At 43.1% G+C, this 19634-nt stretch overlaps 1 protein-coding gene across 2 annotated transcripts; it reads left to right on the forward strand.

Annotated features, from left to right (window-relative positions):
- The first annotated feature begins 1292 nt into the window (after window positions 1–1292).
- Window positions 1293–17003, forward strand: LOC113634787. 2 transcript variants are annotated; one of them, XM_047817037.1, is made up of 4 exons: window positions 1293–1418; window positions 6451–6582; window positions 10910–11041; window positions 15455–17003. In XM_047817037.1, exon 4 carries the CDS (start codon window positions 15503–15505, stop codon window positions 16679–16681), a length of 1179 nt encoding a protein of 392 aa, XP_047672993.1. In that variant the 5' UTR covers window positions 1293–1418; window positions 6451–6582; window positions 10910–11041; window positions 15455–15502; the 3' UTR covers window positions 16682–17003. The 2 variants fall into 2 exon arrangements, with proteins under 2 accessions (XP_047672993.1, XP_047672992.1); XM_047817036.1 differs by lacking the exon at window positions 6451–6582 and having other exon boundaries at window positions 1302–1418.
- The last annotated feature ends 2631 nt before the right edge of the window (window positions 17004–19634 follow it).

A 19634-nucleotide genomic window follows, 5' to 3' on the forward strand; every position in this document is an offset into this window, starting at 1 on the left:
TTCACAGAGCCCTCCAGGTTAGAGAGTGGTTCAATATGAACCAAGGTTTTATCAATCTTTGCCTTCCACCATACTCCTCTTTCCTAAACCCCATTGAGGAATTCTTCTCCTCATGGCAGTGGAAGGTATATGAACGCTAACCTTACACCAGGGTACATCTCCTGCAAGCCATGAAACTTGCCTGTGGTGACATACAGTAGGTGTGGAGGCATGCCAAGCCTGGATACGGCATGCCAGGGGTTTTTCCCCCGTTGCCTGGCCAGACAAAATGTGGCTTGTGATGTGGATGAAGTCCTGTGGCCTGACCCAGTACGGAGACATGATGCTGTGGCTGAGTAATGCACTGATTTGTGTATATCTGTACTTTATTTTTACATGGGCTTACTGTACTGTACACAAGTGGCAAACTCATAAGATTTCTGTTTGTTTTTACAAGTGCTACGTGTAAATGCACAAGATTTCTGTGTTGTCTTTTTGTACAAGTGCTAAATGCACAGGTTTCTTTTTGTTTTGCTACACGCATTTAGTCTACAGTGAACAATAAACATTTATTTTTCCAGCTTCATGTCCTGAGCATTGTGTTTTCTATTTTTCTACGTAGTGTTTAGTGACTGCTCCATAGTGATTTTAATTTTGATTGACTCGGGGCACGATTTGACAACATAGTTCAGTTTTGAGCACAGATTGAACTGTTTTGAGGTGAAAGTTTGGTTTTGTGAGGAGAGTCTGAGGTTTTGTGAATGTAGCTTGAGAATCGGGTTTTGTGTTCACAGTTTAGAGAAAAGGAGAGCAGCTTTCAAGAAATGTGTCTTAGATATCAAGAAAAACTGTAAACTCATGTCTTTTGACATCATTTGATTTATTGTGATTCTGCCCTTAATTCTTTTTGTTTCTTTTCTTTTCTTTTACGCTCTATTTAAGTTAATTTATGTCTATTTATTTATTTATTTATTTATTTATTTATTTATTTAGTCTTTTCTAAATAATATATTACTTATTCTGTGTTAAACCTGTCACTTCTGCTATTTACTCTGGTAGAATGATTATTTGTCCTTTGTTGTTTATATACTTTTGTAGTCAATTAAAAAAAAACACGTCTGGAAATCCCCAGCTCTTTACAGAGCATATGTCATGAATGAGAGTTACGTTTATGTACAATGTAGATACCTGTAGGCTGACGTGACAATACAGAGGAATAGACCCAGAACCAGTTTGATCACATAAAAAATGCTATGACATCCACACATGTATTCTCTATAAAAGACAGCGAGGGAGTTGCCTTACACACACAGACACACAGACTCACATCACTACTTTGTAGAGAGGTTTAATGAATCCTTCAAGACGATCCGTAGCAGCGTAGCATCTGACGGACAGAGACGCTCTCTCAGAAACGTCCAGAATTTCAGTTTCCTCGGGTATGTATAATCCTTTAGATTATTTTTCATTAGGAAGAGACGACGCAATATTACATACATAAATCTGTTCCTAACGCTAACCGGGACCTGAACTCAACAAACTGAACCAGCAGCTTCTTAGCACTCTGACCTCTCATGTTATTAAAGGCTTTGGAAAAACATTTTAAGTCATTTTTTAAAGGGTCAAAAAATGACGAACCCAATGCTGGGTTATTTTAACCAAACTAGTTGGGCTATTATGTTTAACCTCCTTAGACCTGAGCTTTGGTTTGGCCTTGCATTTTAGATGCAGTGATGCCCACTTACTGTATGTGGACACCAGGTCGTAGAAGGTTAACTCAGCATGCTGGGTTGTGATTTTAACCCAACTGTTAAGTAAAAATGATGACAAAAATGAATTTAACTCAAAATGGGTCAGAAATTTAAGTGATTAAAATAAGGGGGCAGTCATGACTTAATGGTTAGAGAGTTTGGCTCCTAATCCTAAGGTTGTGGGTTCGAGTCTCGGGCTGGCCACGACTGAGGTGCCCTTGAGTAAGGCACTGAACCCCCCAACTGCTCCCCTGGTGTGTGTTCACGGTGTGTTCACTGCTGTGTGTGTGTGTGTGTGTGTGTGTGTGTGTGTGTGTGTGTGTGTGTGTGTGTGTGTGTACACCTTGGGTTAAACTTAGCTGTATGTCACTTCACTTTCGTTACTTCCATAATGAATCTTACTACAGTGTGTGTGTGTGTGTGTGTGTGTGTGTGTGTGTGTGTGTGTGCATGTTCACTGCTGTGTGTGTGTGTGTGTGTGTGTGTGTGTGTGTGTGTGTGTGTGTGTGTGTGTGTGTGTGTGTGTGTGCACTTTGGGTTAAATTTAGCCGTATGTCACTTCACTTTCGTTACTTCTATAATGAATCTTACTACAGTGTGTGTGTGTGTGTGTGTGTGTGTGTGTGTGTGTGTGTGTGTGTGTGTGTGTGTGTGTGTGTGTGTGTGTGTGTTCACTGCTGTGTGTGCACATTGGGTTAGCCGTATGTCACTTCACTTTCGTTACTTCCATAATGAATCTTACTACAATACAATACTTCGGTAATCCAACCCCGCCCAAGAGTGACGTCGGAGTCACATTCATATCAAATACGTCACCTTGTAATTCCCCCGCTGCATTCCCTAAATTCCAGGGGTTTTGTTACCACGACGTAAAGTGGGTGTGTTTCCGGACGTCTTGGAAAAACGCCCTCTTTCAAAAAAAAAAAAAAACCAACATACTACGAAGGACAAAACAGTTCTACAGGTATCTATGGTTAGGGTTAGATTATCAACTAGGCCACGCCTACCCGATGATGAATGAACGATGAATATCTGTTACACTGTTCTGAAATCCCTTGAAATAAGTGCACCCCGATTCCCCATACGTGAAACACGGGAGTATGTGGAACCAATTTAGGTGATCTAAATAAAATGTCGTCCGTCGTTTTATTAATACATGTTTTCTTATTTTTGTAAAGGATGTCTAGGCTAAAATAGCAAACCATAAATCTAAAATACAGGCGATTCTAGGGTCAGAGCTTTAGGGGTGCTGAGCAGCCCTATGAGCCCCACTGCCACCACCCATCCTCTTTTCACACAAAAACAAAAAAAAATGTCTATTGAAAAATAACTTTATCATTTTAACATTATTTCAACTAACTCCAAAATCCAGATATTTTTTTGAGACCTTTTCAGAACACCAGCTTAATTGTGAGAGTTCACACAGACAAACACAGAGACACACACAGACACACACAGACACACACACACACACAGACACACACACACACACACACACACACACACAGACACACACACAGACACACACACACAGACACACACACACACACACAGACACACACACACACACACACACACACACACAGGCACACACACACACACACAGACACACACAGACACACACACAGACAGACACACACAGACACACACACACAGACCTACACACAGACACACACAGACACACACACACAGGGACACAGACACACACACAGGCACACACACAGACTCACACACACAGACACACACACACAGACACACACACACAAATACACACACAGACACACACACAGGCACACACAGACACACACACAGGGACACAGGGACACAGACACACACAGGCACACACACAGGCACACACACAGACACACACAGACACACACAAAGACACACACACACACACAGGCACACACAGACACACACAGACACACAGACACAGACACACACACACAGACACACACAGGCACACACACAGACACACACACACACAGACAGCCCCCTGTAACAAACACAACACCTTCTTCACTCATTTGCTTTTCCTGACCGTTAACTCCATGTGCCTCCTTTTGTATCAACAGTCATCAGATTGGTTAGATTAGATTCAACTTTACACACAGACACACACACAAAGACACACACACAGACACACACAGACACACACAGACACACACACACAGAGACACACACACAGACACACACACACACACACAGACACACACAGACACACACACAGACACACACACACACACACACACACACACACACAGACAGACACACAAAGACACAGACACTCACAGACACACACACGCAGACACACACAGAGACACACACAGACACAGACACACACACAGACACACACAGATACACACACAGACACAGGCACACACACAGACACAGGCACACACACAGACACACACAAAGAGACACACAGACACACACACACACAAAGACACACACACAGACACACACAGAGACACACAGACACACACACAGGCACACACAGACACACACACACACACACACACACACACACACACAGACAGCCCCCTGTAACAAACACAACACCTTCTTCACTCAGCTGCTTTTCCTGACAGTCATCAGATTGGTTAGATTAGATTCAACTTTACACACAGACACAGACACACACACACACACACACACACACACACACACACACACACAAAGACACACACACAGACACACACACACAGACACACACACAGGCACACACACACACACACACAGACACACACACTGACACAGACACAGGCACACACACAGACACACACAAAGACACACACAGACACACACACACAGACACACACAGACCCAAACACAGACACACACAGACACACACATAACGACACACACAGACACACACACAGACAGACACACACACAAACACACACAGACACACACACACAGACACACACAGACACACACAGACACACACAGACACACACACAGACACACACACACAGACACACACAGACACACACACACACAGACACACACACACACACACACACACACACACACAAAGACACAGACACACACACACACACAAAGACACAGACACACACAGACAGACACTCACAGACACAGACAGACACACGCAGATACACACACAGACGCAGACACACACAGACACACACACAGACACACACACACACACAGACACACAGACACAGATACAGACACACACAGACACACACAGGCAAACACAGACACACACAGACACACACAGACACACATACACACACACACAGAAACACACAGACACACACAGACACACACAGACACACACAGACAGACACACACAGGCACACACACAGACACACACAGCCACACAGACACAGATACAGACACACACAGACACACACAGGCACACACAGGCACACACAGACACACACAGACACACATACACACACACAGAAACACACAGACACACAGACACAGACACACACAGGCACACACAGACACACACAGACACACACAGGCACACACAGGCACACACAGACACACACAGACACACACAGACACAGACACACACAGACACACACACAGACACACACACACACAGACAGCCCCCTGTAACAAACACAACACCTTCTTCACTCATTTGCTTTTCCTGACCGTTAACTCCATGTGCCTCCTTTTGTATCAACAGTCATCAGATTGGTTAGATTAGATTCAACTTTATTGTCATTGAAAAAAGTAACAGGTACTTGGACAACAAAATGTAATTCATCTTCTGTAAATTATTTACTTCGCCCATGCTAATATATAATATGTCTAATATACGGAGCTGTTTTCGTCATAACAGCATGTAAAACGCTCGCATTAATAACAACTAAAAAAACCTTTAAAGCTTACCTTGTTCATTTATGTAATGAGATAAATTCACAATTTGTATTACGATCGATTTTGACCTAAACTAAGACAATTTTTGAATGCATCAAATTTAAAAGGGACAATAAAAAAAAAGTAATGAATAGTATAAATGTCATTGGACACATTTTTCCCATCTCAGCGTTAAGACAATTTCTATGAAAATGTATCACATATCACAGTAAATGCATCACTGACTTCATTTAAAATATGAAAGCATTTCATAATTTAATGAAAAACAAATAAAAATAACAAATTTAAAAATAAAAACAAATGTACAGTTTTGGCTGTAAAGGATTCTTGTGTCTGTGGAATGACGAAACCAAGGCAGCCGTCTTCAACGTTCTGTAGAAGTCCCAGGAGAAAAGCGTCCATGCACTAGATTCCCAAACGTCCTGCTATGATCACAAAAACCCAATATCCAAGAGTTTTGATGTTTTGTTTCCTTTTCTATGGTATATGTGTATGTTTTTTTATATGTATAGTGATGTTTACTATACCTCCTTAATTCTGTTTGATTGTATATCACATCATGTAACTGATGTATCACCAATCTTAAGAAACACAGTCCATTTAGCTTCTTCACTTTCATTTTTGTTACTCACTGCACCCAGGTAAAAGCTCTCGTGGCTCTCATCTTTTGCTGTTGCTTGTCTCACAGTTTTTGATTTACACATTCTTGCCCAGTGTCCTTTCCTTTTGCACTTTCTGCATTCTGAGCTTGTTGCTGGACATTTTTCTGATATCTTTGTGTCCTGTTTAACCACACCGGCCACACTCTGTATCTTCTTTTCTGTTCTCACTAACTCTTTTGTATTTCTCTCTTGTCCAGGGCCTATTTGCTGCCTTTGTTGACTGTTTGGAAGTCACTTCTTGCACGCTGCTCGTTGACTGGCCCTCCTGCTGGCTGATCTGCTTTGCAGTATCCTGGGCCTGCCGTGTCATCTGCACCGCTGTTTCCAGGGTAAGTGCTGTCATAAGCTGCATTCTTCTAGAAAGTTCTTTATCCTTGATTCCTACTACAAGTCTGTCTCTTATGTGTTCGTTTCGGATTGCGCCAAATTGGCAGTACTCACTAAGCTCATAAAGCACTCTGATGTAGCACTCATTTTCCCCCAGGCTTTTGTACTCTTTGATGGAAGCAAGCCCGTTTGTGTATAACATTTCTTTTTGGCAGGAAATATTCGTCAAACTTTCCAAGAACATCTTGCCTGACAAGACAGCCCTCATTCAGGGATTTCCAGAAGTCTGCGTTATGTTCATCGTTCATCATTCGGCCTGATGTTCGCTAATCTATGCTACCGGCCACACACTGCAGAAGAGATTATGATGCATTAATTGCCATCTCATGCAGTTCTCCTCTTACGAACAAACGTATACAAAATTACAACAAGCATTCTACATTGGCTCTGTTTGACTGTCGGTCTTTAACAGAGAAAGCAACTATACTCTCCACTTTAATAACTGATTAAAATCTACACGGTTTACTATTAACTGAAACCTGGCAACTCCCAAATGACTATTTTCATCTCAATCTCCTCACTCCATCTGGATATAGCTACCTGGCTAAACCTCACGTAACATCTAGGGATGGAGGCCTGGCTATTGTTGTTCGAGACAGCATTCATGTTAAACCTGTCGAATTTCATGATATTGTTACTTTTGAATAAATAGTTCTCAAATTTTGAGGCTCAAATACACTGATTGTGATTCTTCTGTACCGTCCGCCAAAACCATTTGCTACCTTCTTCAGTGAATTAAATGAACTACTAACACTTGCTTGTGCTATGTCCTGCTCTGTTATACTGCTTGGTGATTTCAATATAATGTTGATACTGATTGTGCAGAATCATGCAAACTTTTGTCATCCTGGATCAGCTTGATGTGTCTGAAAAAGAGTATCAAAAAATACAACAAGCATTAGTTCTGTTAGGCAAGCCCCCTGTTTCCCTCTCTAGCCGCTGAGCCTTGCTTCCTGCTGTGCTTTCCTCCTGGTGGGTGAATGCTCCAGCGGCGCACCTGATTGGTCCGTGCTTTTTAGCGGGAGTGTCAGACGCTCCGCCTCCCTTTCACTCCCTGCGGCGCTGGCCATGGTTCTGAAGTTAGGGAGCATGTGTTTAGTGCCGTTGACCAAGGTGCTGAACCGCGGCCTTATACTCTCTCCCGCTTCCTGGCTGCCGATGCAGCGGGCGAAAAGTGTTTTTTACTCCGTGAATTTTGCGGCGGTGCATGTGCCACGATCACAGCCCCCCCCCCCCTGCTCTGAGCCCCCACCTGGTAGCAGTCATCCCCAGAGGGCATAGCACCTCAAGAGGCCATCGGCGTTCCCATGCCGGCTCCCGGCATGGTGTAGGACCTGAAAAGAGAAATCTTGTAAGGAGAGAAACCACCTAGTTACCCTGGCATTGGTGTCCTTCGCCTTGGCCATCCAGAGCAGAGGGGTATGGTCCGTCACAAGGGTGAAGTGTCGCTCTGCCAGGTAGTACCAGAGGTCCTCAATGGCCCACTTGACTGCCAGTGCTTCTTGTTCTACTGCGGCGAAGTTTTTCTTGCCGGGGTCAGCTTCCAGGAGATAAAGAGGACCGGGTGCTCTTCCCCATCGAACTTTTGCGAAAGGATGGCTCCTAGCCCCATTTCGGATGCATCCGTCTGTAGCGTGAAGGGGCGATCAAAATCCGGATTCAGCAATACTGGCTGTGTGGTGATGGCCTCCTTGAGCTGGCAGAATGCCCGTTTTGTGCCGTCGGTCCAGTGCACCCGTTTCGGCTGACCTTTCTTTGTTAGATCTGAGAGGGAGGCAGATAAAGAGGAGAAGTTAGGCACAAAGCGTCTGTAATAGCCTGCCAATCCCAAAAAGGCCTCCCGGCCAATTTCTATGGTCGCCTTGGCGTGTTCCATAGTGCTCAGGAAGTCTTTGGGGTTCTCCGGGCCCTTCAGCCCTACTACCTCCCGTTCCTCAGCCAGTAGTGCCTGTAGGAACCGGTCCATAGCCACACTTTCCATGAATTCCTTGGTGGTGAGTCGATCGTACTGTAACCACTGCCTGGGATAGGCAGGAGTTCATCCATCTGTGGACGGGGGTTGCTGGTCGGCTAATACCGCCATCTATGAAAATCTCCAGCTGCAGTCAGGGGGGATCGACCATAGCGGACGAGAATTTCCTCTTTTACTGCCTCATAATCTCAGACACTCTCTGGATCCAGCACTTAATACGCTAGTTGAGCATCTCCACGTCGGCCCAGTCCCGCTTAAGCCAGCCCTCCCCATCCACGGTACGCTCAAAAGTGTCTAGAATTGTCTCCACATCGTATTTGGCGCTGAGCTTGGTGAGCCTGTGCTAAGTATCACGGCCGGGATCAGGGAGGGGAATTGATGCGGCCGAAGCTCCAGTAATTAATCTGTGGCTCTCTTGACACTTTTGGCCAGCTCCTGGGTCACCTCGTGCTGATGGAGGCTGGCCTGCATAGGTGCTGAAGAGAGACACTGTTTTCCATAGTTAAGAAACTCACCCATTCACCTCCACCTGACATCAATAGCTCAGCAGCGTACTGCGAGTTATTTTTGCAATCTTTTCAAAATAAAATCAATAGTATATCACTTCACCTCTAGCCTTTCCCCTACCCTCTTTGATGAATTTGTTTCCCCTACCCCCTTTGATGAATTTGTTTCCCCTACCCCCTTTGATGAATTTGTTTCCCCTACCCCCTTTGATGAATTTGTTTCCCCTACCCCCTTTGATGAATTTGTTTCCCCTACCCCCTTTGATGAATTTGTTTCCCCTACCCCCTTTGATGAATTTGTTTCCCCTACCCCTTTGATGAATTTGTTTCCCCTACCCCCTTTGATGAATTTGTTGAACACTGAACTGCACGTGAACTGTAATGGATCCAGTGTGTCTGGTAGTGATGCAGTGATGAAGTCTCTGACAAGTCTCTCAAAGCACTTCATCACTACTGAGGTCAGGGCTACAGGGAGGTAATCATTGAGGCAGACAGACTGTGTTTTTTTTGGGACAGGAACAATGGTGGACTGTTTGAATCATGATGGGACTATAAACTGTGCCACTGAGAGGTTGAATATCTCAGTGAACAACTGTACTAGCTGGTCAGTGCAGGCTTTCAGAACCCGACCTTTAATGCCATCTAGTCCTGTTGCCTACCTGGTATTCACTCACTTGAACACCCTCCTCACGTCATGCTCTGAGATGGTGAACGTGTTTACATCTCCAGCTCTCTCAGCGTGCATGCTGTTTGTGCCGCTAGCACCTCTAGCGTGGTTAGCTGCAACCTTGAAGCGAGCGTATAGTCCGTAATGTTCCTTAGTCCCTGCCACAGGCTCCTAGAGCCACCATGTTGGAACTGTGACTCTAGTTTCCTTCCAGAGCGCTGCTTTGCTTCCTTCACCGCTCTGCGCACACTGTAAGATGCAACCTTGTACTCGTCCATGTCTGCACCGTATCACTTGCTTGTGCTATGTCACGCTCTGTTATACTGCTTGGTGATTTCAATATACATGTTGATTCTGATTGTGCAGAATCACACAAACTTTTGTCGACACTCCAGTGTTTTAACTGTGAACAACATTTAAAGTTTCCCACTCACTCAAAGGATCATACACTTGATTTGGTATGCACTTCTATGCACTACGTAATGTTTCTGTGATTGGCTCTCAAATTATCCCAGCCTCTGGAATTCTCTCCCCAGAGCATTCGAGGCCTGGCATCTTTACAGGATTTCAAAACTAATCCGAAAACTTATCTTTTCACTTCTTGTCATTCAAATTCTCAAGTCCATTGCCATGGTTTTGTGTTCTCTATTTTTCTCTTCTGTATTGTATGTACTGTATTTTCTACTAGAATGTTTGTTGCTCTAATGTCTATGTTTGTTGATTGAGATGTTTTGTTTCCTTTTCTATGGTATATGTATATGTTTTGTATATGTATAGTGATGTTTACTATACCTCCTTAATTCTGTTTGATTGTATATCACATCATGTAACTGATGTATCACCAATCTTAAGAAACACAGTCCATTTAGCTTCTTCACTTTCATTTTTGTTACTCACTGCACCCAGGTAAAAGCTCTCGTGGCTCTCATCTTTTGCTGTTGCTTGTCTCACAGTTTTTGATTTACACATTCTTGCCCAGTGTCCTTTCCTTTTGCACTTTCTGCATTCTGAGCTTGTTGCTGGACATTTTTCTGATATCTTTGTGTCCTGTTTAACCACACCGGCCACACTCTGTATCTTCTTTTCTGTTCTCACTAACTCTTTTGTATTTCTCTCTTGTCCAGGGCCTATTTGCTGCCTTTGTTGACTGTTTGGAGGTCACTTCTTGCACGCTGCTCGTTGACTGGCCCTCCTGCTGGCTGATCTGCTTTGCAGTATCCTGGGCCTGCCGTGTCATCTGCACCGCTGTTTCCAGTGTAAGTGCTGTCATAAGCTGCATTCTTCTAGAAAGTTCTTTATCCTTGATTCCTACTACAAGTCTGTCTCTTATGTGTTCGTTTCGGATTGCGCCAAATTGGCAGTACTCACTAAGCTCATAAAGCACTCTGATGTAGCACTCATTTTCCCCCAGGCTTTTGTACTCTTTGATGGAAGCAAGCCCGTTTGTGTATAACATTTCTTTTTGGCAGGAAATATTCGTCAAACTTTCCAAGAACATCTTGCCTGACAAGACAGCCCTCATTCAGGGATTTCCAGAAGTCTGCGTTATGTTCATCGTTCATCATTCGGCCTGATGTTCGCTAATCTATGCTACCGGCCACACACTGCAGAAGAGATTATGATGCATTAATTGCCATCTCATGCAGTTCTCCTCTTACGAACAAACGTATACAAAATTACAACAAGCATTCTACATTGGCTCTGTTTGACTGTCGGTCTTTAACAGAGAAAGCAACTATACTCTCCACTTTAATAACTGATTAAAATCTACACGGTTTACTATTAACTGAAACCTGGCAACTCCCAAATGACTATTTTCATCTCAAAGTGAAGTGTAAAAAGTGACGTGACATACGGCCAAGTACGGTGACCCATACTCAGAATTTGTTCTCTGCATTTAACCCATCCAAAGTGCACACACAGCAGTGAAAACACACACACAGCAGTGAACACACACACACCGTGAACACACACCCGGAGCAGTGGGCAGCCGTTTTTATGCTGCGGCGCCCGAGGAGCAGTTGGGGGGTTCGGTGCCTTGCTCAAGGGCACCTCAGTCGTGGCCGGCCCGAGACTCGAACACACAACCTTTGGGTTGCGAGTCAGACTCTCTAACCATTAGGCCACGACTGCCCGTCGTGATCTCAATCTCCTCACTCCATCTGGATATAGTTACCTGGCTAAACCTTGCTTAATATCTAGGGATGGAGGCCTGGCTATTGTTTTTCAAAACAGCATTAATGTTAAACCTGTCAAATTTCCTGATATTGTTACTTTTGAATATATAGTTCTCATATTTTCAGGCTCAAATACACTGATTGTGATTCTTCTTTACCATCCGCCAAAACCTTCAGTGAATTAAATGAACTACTAACACTTGCTTGTGCTATGTCCTGCTCTGTTATACTGCTTGGGGATTTAAATATACTGTACATATTGATACTGGCCATGCTTCTGAAGTTAGTGAGATCATGCTTAGCACCGCTGGCCAAGGTGCTGAACCGCCGCCTTTTACACTCTCCCGCTACTTGGCTGCCAATGCAGCGTAGTACCAGTCAGGTAGTACCAGAGGCCCTCAATGGCCCACTTGACCACCAGGGCTTCTCGTTCCACTGCAGTGTAGTTTTTCTTGGTGGGATCAGCTTCCAAGAGATAAAGAGGACCGGGTGCTCTTCCCCATCGAACTCCTGCGAAAGGACAGCTCCTAATCTCGTTTCGGACGCACCCGTCTTTAATGTGAAGGGGCGATCAAAATCCGGATTCAGCAATACTGGCTGTGTGGTGATGGCCTCCTTGAGCTGACAGAATGCCCATTCTGTGCTGTCCGTCCAGTGCACCCGGTTTGGCTGACCTTTCTTTGTTAGATCTGAGAGGGGGGCAGGTAAAGAGGAGAAGTTAAGCACAAAGCATCTGTAATAGCCTGCTAATCCCAAAAAGGCCTGTGGTGGAAATTTCTAATCTTAAGATGTTCATAAGGCTTTGTCCTTCTATGCTTGTACCCTGTGTGTGTCATGACCAGAGACATCGTCATCAGTAGGTTTTGTAAGATCATGACAAGGGCAGTAGGGACTGGGGACGAGTTGTCCATAAACAATGTTCAATAGGTCCTCTAGAAGACTTTGGCCTGGTCAGATTAACTTGGCATGAGGTAATTTTGAGCCAATGATTGATGTTTTGCTTTTACATATCTTCTGTTTTTTTGAGTTCTGTCTATAAAACCTTGATGTAATCAATGATCTTGGCCCTTCATCCCTCATGCTACATGTGGAGTGTTGGGTCCTGCTACGCAGCTGAGCACAATAAATTGTGTACCCTTTTTTACTCTTGCTCGTGTCTACCAGTGTTATACTTTATTCTTTAAATCTCTCTCTTCGGCGTCTGCCTCTGCCGCTTCCTCGATATTTCACCATTCCTCGATGTGTTCGGTGACCCCGCCACGGCTTGCATCATTGTCTGCTGGACTCTGTGCGTTTGTGCTTCTTTCTTCTTTTCCTGCTCCATCATACTTAGCACTATAGCTCACTCCATTCTCATCTCACTATCTGCTCTGGGCATATCTGGCACCATTTTGTCATGGTTTAATCTAATATAATTCATACCTATCTAATCATCAGTACTACATATCTATAAAACAGGCAAAGTCGCCTATTGCTCCAGTCACATATGGTGTTCCTCGGGGATCTGTTTGTAATGAGGAGGCATACGGCTGGGGATATATTTGCAGCAATTTATTGAATCAAACACAGACGAAGTCAGACAGGCAGAGATCAGGACAAGCAAAAACACTGATATCAGAGGACAGGCAATAATCGGAATCGAGAACAGGCAAAAAGGTCGGGGCAGGCAGCAAACAATCAGAAAAGTCAGAATCAAGAAACAGAGTCGCAACAGGAAATCAGAATACAGGAAACGCTCAGAATGACAGTACAAAGACAAGTCGAGACCTTGCACTGGTATGAAGTTCAAGTGTGGTATATGTAGGAAGCGGAGATGAAGAACAGGTGGTGGTGTAATCAGAGTGACAGATGGCTGATGGGAAATGCAGTCCGGAAGCGTGCTAATACTCCGGGGACACGTCTCTATGGTGACGCTTGGATGGCGGCTCGTTGCAGGTGACAGAGCCCCCCCCCCCCCCGATGCCAGGACGTTTGTGGCGACGGGGTCAACCCCGTGAACGAGAAGCTGGTTTGTTAGGGTGCCATTGGTGGTAGTCGGTGGTGAGCGAAGGATCCAGGATGTCCCCTGCTTTCACCCACGTGCGTTTTTCCGGGCCGAACCCCTCCAAGCAGCTCCCTTGGCACCTGGAGTCGAGTAGCTCGTGAACTTGATATATTTCCTCGCCGTCGACTAGCAGTGGCGGAGTTACGGGCGGAGCATTGGCGGTGTCAGGATATTCCCTCGGCTCATCGGCGGACTTCAGCAGAGAAACATGGAAGGTGGGTGAGATGCGGTAGGTGGGCGGCAGAGCGAGGCATTATGAGACGGAGTTAATTTGTCTGAGGATTTGGAACGGCCCCACATACATGGGACTGAGCTTACGGCAGTGTAGGCGTAGGCGAATGTCACGGGTTGCAAGCCAAACCTACTGGCCTGGTTGGTACTTGGAGAGTTCCCTGCGGTGTCTGTCAGCCTGGGTTTTCTGTGCCCTGATGGCCCTCCACAGCTGTCGGTGTGCCGCGGCCCATGTCTCCTCACTCCGGTGAAAACAATCATCGACGGCCGGCAGGGTGTGTCGGACCACGGGAATAAGGGAGGTTGGTAGCCTTTTTTGTCATAGAGGTGAGGGGCACTGCGATCGTGCTGAAGCCACAGATAAAGTGGCGGTAGAAGTTTGTGAACCCTAAAAAGCGTTGTAGCTCTTTGATGGTCTGTGGTTTGTCCCACTGTAGCACCGCCTGCACTTTGGTGTCATCCATGGCGACCCCCTCCGCTTTGGATCGGAATTATTTAGAAACTCCACAGTAAAATTGGCTGATCTTTATTTTTACCATACAGTCGGTCATTATGTAGTGATCTGAAATGTTGTTTCAGTAATCATTGTAAATTTTCATTTCATGATGTATTAAATGTTCCCACTGGCACAATTTTATTTTACTTTATTTAAAGAGGAATTATTAAAAACAAAGGGTATCTTCACCATTTGCTAATAGACAGGAAGAGTTCTGTGTTTGTTTTTCTGATTATTCTGATCATTATTCTGATTTCTGTTTCATCTATAAGGCATCACCCACAGCTGTAGTCAGATAAGTTGTGCTGAAACTATAATTAAGTTGTAAAAGCTAGTAAACTGGTAAACATTTTCTTTCTTTCTATGAACAGCTGGTAAATATACAGTAATGTGTGTTTAACTATAATGTATTACAACATGTAGGAGGTTACAAAGGCAATGTCAACATGAACAAACGTAAGGTACAATACAATATATACAAAATGCTAAAATATATAAAATCTCTTATGACATTTTTTTCTGGATAGAAATTGAATATAATGGGATTATAAGTTTTTAGGACCTGATGATTATGGCAAATTATCTCATGTGGACCTGGGAATGAAAGTTTATACTAAATAATAAATACATTTTAACTTTTGAAAACCAAGTGAACACACTGACTATCACAGTCACCCTGTACGTGAATATTGTTTAATTGTCTCATTTCATTCCTTTTCAGAATTTGAAGACCCTCAAGCTCCAAACAGAGCCCTGAACCACAGCACCAATGAACAAAAAGAAGTCTGCCAACAGCATGGACGTAATGGATATCGATCAACAAAGTCATCAGGAACAATTAATTAATTATTGTCCAAAAAAGCCTGCTCAATTTGTATATAAAGACTTTAGGAAAGAATTCACTGATGACTTTGAGGCTTTATGTTGGAGTATTTTTTCTCCTAATAAATACGATAAAGTATCCATAGTAAAATATAAAGATATTTATAAGTTTCCAGATAAGTACAAGCTAATCATTATATATGATTTACAATTAGAATGGGGGCATGACATCAATGCCTACATCTGGAACGGATTTAATTTACTTTCCCAAGAGGATGATATTAATATTAATATTAAATTCTTAGACAACTGCTATATACTTCAGAGTAGTGATGACATCCTGAATTTGATCACACACTACGCAAATTTTGGTGAAAAGGATCCCAAATACATCATGATAAACCGCTGGATTTATAAACTGTATCCAAATAAACTTTATGTATTTCTTGTAGGAAAACAGTTAGACATTATAACAGAAAATGCAGATGAAATAAGATCAGTTATTGAAAATCTGTACAAGATGCTCACATACAAAAACATGCGTGAAAAAATCAGGAGCAGTAAAGGGAATAATAAGGATTTGAATGATGTGTATGATGAGTACGCTCACTACACCAGAGATACTTTACAAGGCATCTATACACACAGATGTTTAGATCCCAATAAAGAAGCTTGTTTTACTACATACTTTATAGCAACAATGATTTCAGAGTCTATACGAAACTTTAGGTCCTTTATCACCACACTAATGATTTTAGATTTGAATCTCAGCCAAAAACCTGAATTTCTTGAATTTCTTTTAGAGAAGATTCCAATGGCGAGAGGGGGAAGCTGGATAAACTCAGATAAACGAGGATTTTATGGGGCAAGTACTCCAGTCTATGGGGAAAAAAAAAAACTTCAAAATCTTTCAATCCTAATAGAGAATGAAGATAAAATCTTTAAAACATGGCTTTTACACAAAGACAAAACAGAAATTGATACCGAAATGATTATCTGTCTCCTCGAGTTGGTGTACGGTAAACTCAGACTCCGTACTGATCCTTCACTTCTAGAAACCTGCATCACAAATTATGTACATTTTAAAGAGGAAATAAAATCTAAAATTTCCCCTGAAATACTGTGACTATGATTACGGATATTTTTAGAATAGGCTTTTTATTAAACACGTACCAACATATTGTGACAAGGTATGTAGGGGGATTGACGCCATTTATTTTGAATATCTTTATTATATTGTTTTTTTTAGGGAGTTAGGTAAGAAATTATTGTATTTTATTTTCTTTCATTTTGTTTTAAGTAAGAAAGAGGTATTTTGAGGAAGATTGTTTTGTTTATTATTTTGGCCTTGTCCTCCCCTGAAGCCTAAATCCTTGTCTACTAGTGAATAAAAGATTGTGACATATAATCTCTTATTTGCCCATTCTGTTGCGACCCTAGAGGGGTTTTTATTTTATTTGTAATTTAATTTGTAATTTTACTTATTTTAATAAAAACAAGGACCCTGAAAAGACAAGAAGGTCTATGTCTGACTCCTTCATTTAAAGAAACAATAGATTGGTCACAAACAGAAGACAACAGAAACAGAGATACATAAAAAAATAACAGAGTTTATTGAACTTGGGTAGTGAAATGAGGTGAATGACGGAGAGATAGTGCGGATGACGCTCTCACACACACACGGGATCACTGGATACAGAACCACACGGATTTGCGTCTCGGAAGGCAATGAACTTGGATGACTACTGCATAGAGAGAGATAAAGAGTCGGGTTAGTAGACACAGCAAACAATAGCAGCTAGCATGTACGAGACCGGACAAAGTTGTGTGTGTGTGTGAGTGTCTTTTATAAGTGGTGGTAATGACGGTTGCCAGGTGACGGTGATCAATACTCCGGTGATGTGGTTCTGGTTTGCTGAGTGAGGGGAGAACCTGGCAATTCCGTGACAAGATTAGGTAGAAAAACTTGAAGAGGATCCTTTGTTAGAATACAGAGGGACTTCGAAGGATACCTGCATTCAAGGTAAGACCAACTCTGATAGTTGATCTTGTGTTTTCAACACTAACCCGTGCAAACTAGAACACAAAATAAAAAAACTCTTACACTGATCCCATGTTGGCTCTTCTACCTGTTCTTTACATAGCTGGTAGCCCACGTTGTGGTATGTTGTCCCATTTAGAGCACAGATAATCCGGATTTGGTCATCTTGAAAATGAAAAAAATTGAAAAAATCAGGGTGATCCAATCCAAAGTTGCTTTGAAAAACCGGCGTAAAAGTAAGACGGATTACCTGATCCTGAATAGAAAAAAATGGGATTTCCAAATGCGGATCATTTTGATCTAGATTAAATTTTTTGAACAACTGGCCCCAGAAGATTGCAGCATTAGAGGTGGAAAGTAGAGATTTTCAAAAGTATTTCGTTCTGTAGGATCTTCATCAGTCAGATGTTACTGAGACTTTAATCTGTGCTGTAATGTGTTCTGTCTTCATCTAAACTAGGGCTGAAACGATTACTGAGTAACTCAATTACAAAAATTCCTCTGCCTTGAAGCCTCTTTTAATTCATTTTAAAGCTCACGTCACGTTCTTATGCAATTATTGTGTGTATTTGTGTGTGTATGTGTGTGTGTGTGTGTGTGTATGTTTACATTTACAGCATGTGACAGACGCCCTTATTCAGAGCAACGTACATAAGTGCTTAAATCTCTAACATTGAATACATTAATGCTGCTCACTAGGTTACATACTTAAGATACCATGAGTTTAAAACATTTGTTCAAAGGTTACAATGAAAAAGTGTCAAAGGTTTTTTTTTTTTTTTTTTTTAATGCAAAAGATAGGGAAAGAAGTGCTAGTTGAAGTGTTCCCTAAATAAGTAGGTCCTCTGCTTGATAATATCCATTGACTCAGCTGTCCGGACCTCTAGGGGAAGTTCATTCCACCACCTTGGTGCCAGAACAGAGAAGAGTCTTGTAGTAAACGTCCCTCTTACCCTGAGAGATGGTGGGACCAGTGGGGCAGTGCTGGTAGATCGGAGGTTGTGGGGTGCAGTGCGAGGAATGACGAGGGCTTTGAGGTAAGTTGAGGGATCGCAGCAGTGGGGTGGTGTGGAGAACTTTGGCAGGTTGAACACAAGCCATGCAGCTGCATTTTGGATCATTTGTAGAGGACGGATTGCGTTCATATGTAGACCTGCCAGCAGTGCATTGCAGTAATCCAGTCTAGAAATGACAAGAGACTGAACATGTACCTGAGCAGTCTGTGTGGGCAAAATGGCCGAATCCTTCTAATGTTGTAGAGAAGAAACTGACATGAGCAAGTCACATTAGGGACATGAGAGGAAAAGGACAGTTGATTGTCCATGGTTACCCCAAGGTTGTGAGCTGTGACTGAAGGGGAGATCAGATCGTTGTGCAAGGATATAGCAAGATCGTGACCTGGGGATGAATCACCTGATGATCAGCAGTTCAGTTTTGCTAGGATTGAGCTTTAACTGATGAGCAGTCATCCATGATTATATTTCTGCCAGACATGCTGAGATCTGATCAGAAGCTGTGGTATCTGAGGGTGGGAAAGAGAAGATAAGTTGTGTATCATCAGCATAGCAGTGGTAAGAGAACCCATGTGATGAAATAACTTCACCAAGAGAGTGAGTATACAGGGAGAAAAGAAGAGGACCAAGTACTGAGCCCTGTGGGACACCAGTGGAGAGTCTGCGTGGAGCAGATGTCACTCCCCTCCATGTTACCTGATATGAGCGTCCTTCCAGGTAGGAGGCAAACCATTCCCAAGCTGATCCGCAAATCCCAAGACTCCTGAGGGTGGATAAGAGAGTCTTGTGGTTGACCGTATCAAACGCTGCTGAAAGGTCAAGGAGGATAAGGATGGATGATCTAGCAGCATGTAGCTTCTCAGAGACATCCAAAAGGGCTGTCTCTGTAGAGTGAGCAGCTTTAAAGCCAGACTGGTTGGGATCTTGGAGGTTGTTCTGTGAGAGATAGACAGACTGGTGATTATAGACGATGTGTTCAAGAATTTTTGAAAGAAATGAGAGAAGTGATACCGGTCTGTAGTTAC

The sequence above is a fragment of the Tachysurus fulvidraco genome, chromosome 8, assembly GCF_022655615.1.
Source record: "Tachysurus fulvidraco isolate hzauxx_2018 chromosome 8, HZAU_PFXX_2.0, whole genome shotgun sequence".
Classification (NCBI taxonomy): Eukaryota; Metazoa; Chordata; class Actinopteri; order Siluriformes; family Bagridae; genus Tachysurus; species Tachysurus fulvidraco.

Bases quoted from the DNA above. Each gene is read 5' to 3' on its own strand.
- LOC113634787 (XM_047817037.1), top strand. From the start codon at position 15,503: ATGAACAAAAAGAAGTCTGCCAACAGCATGGACGTAATGGATATCGAT.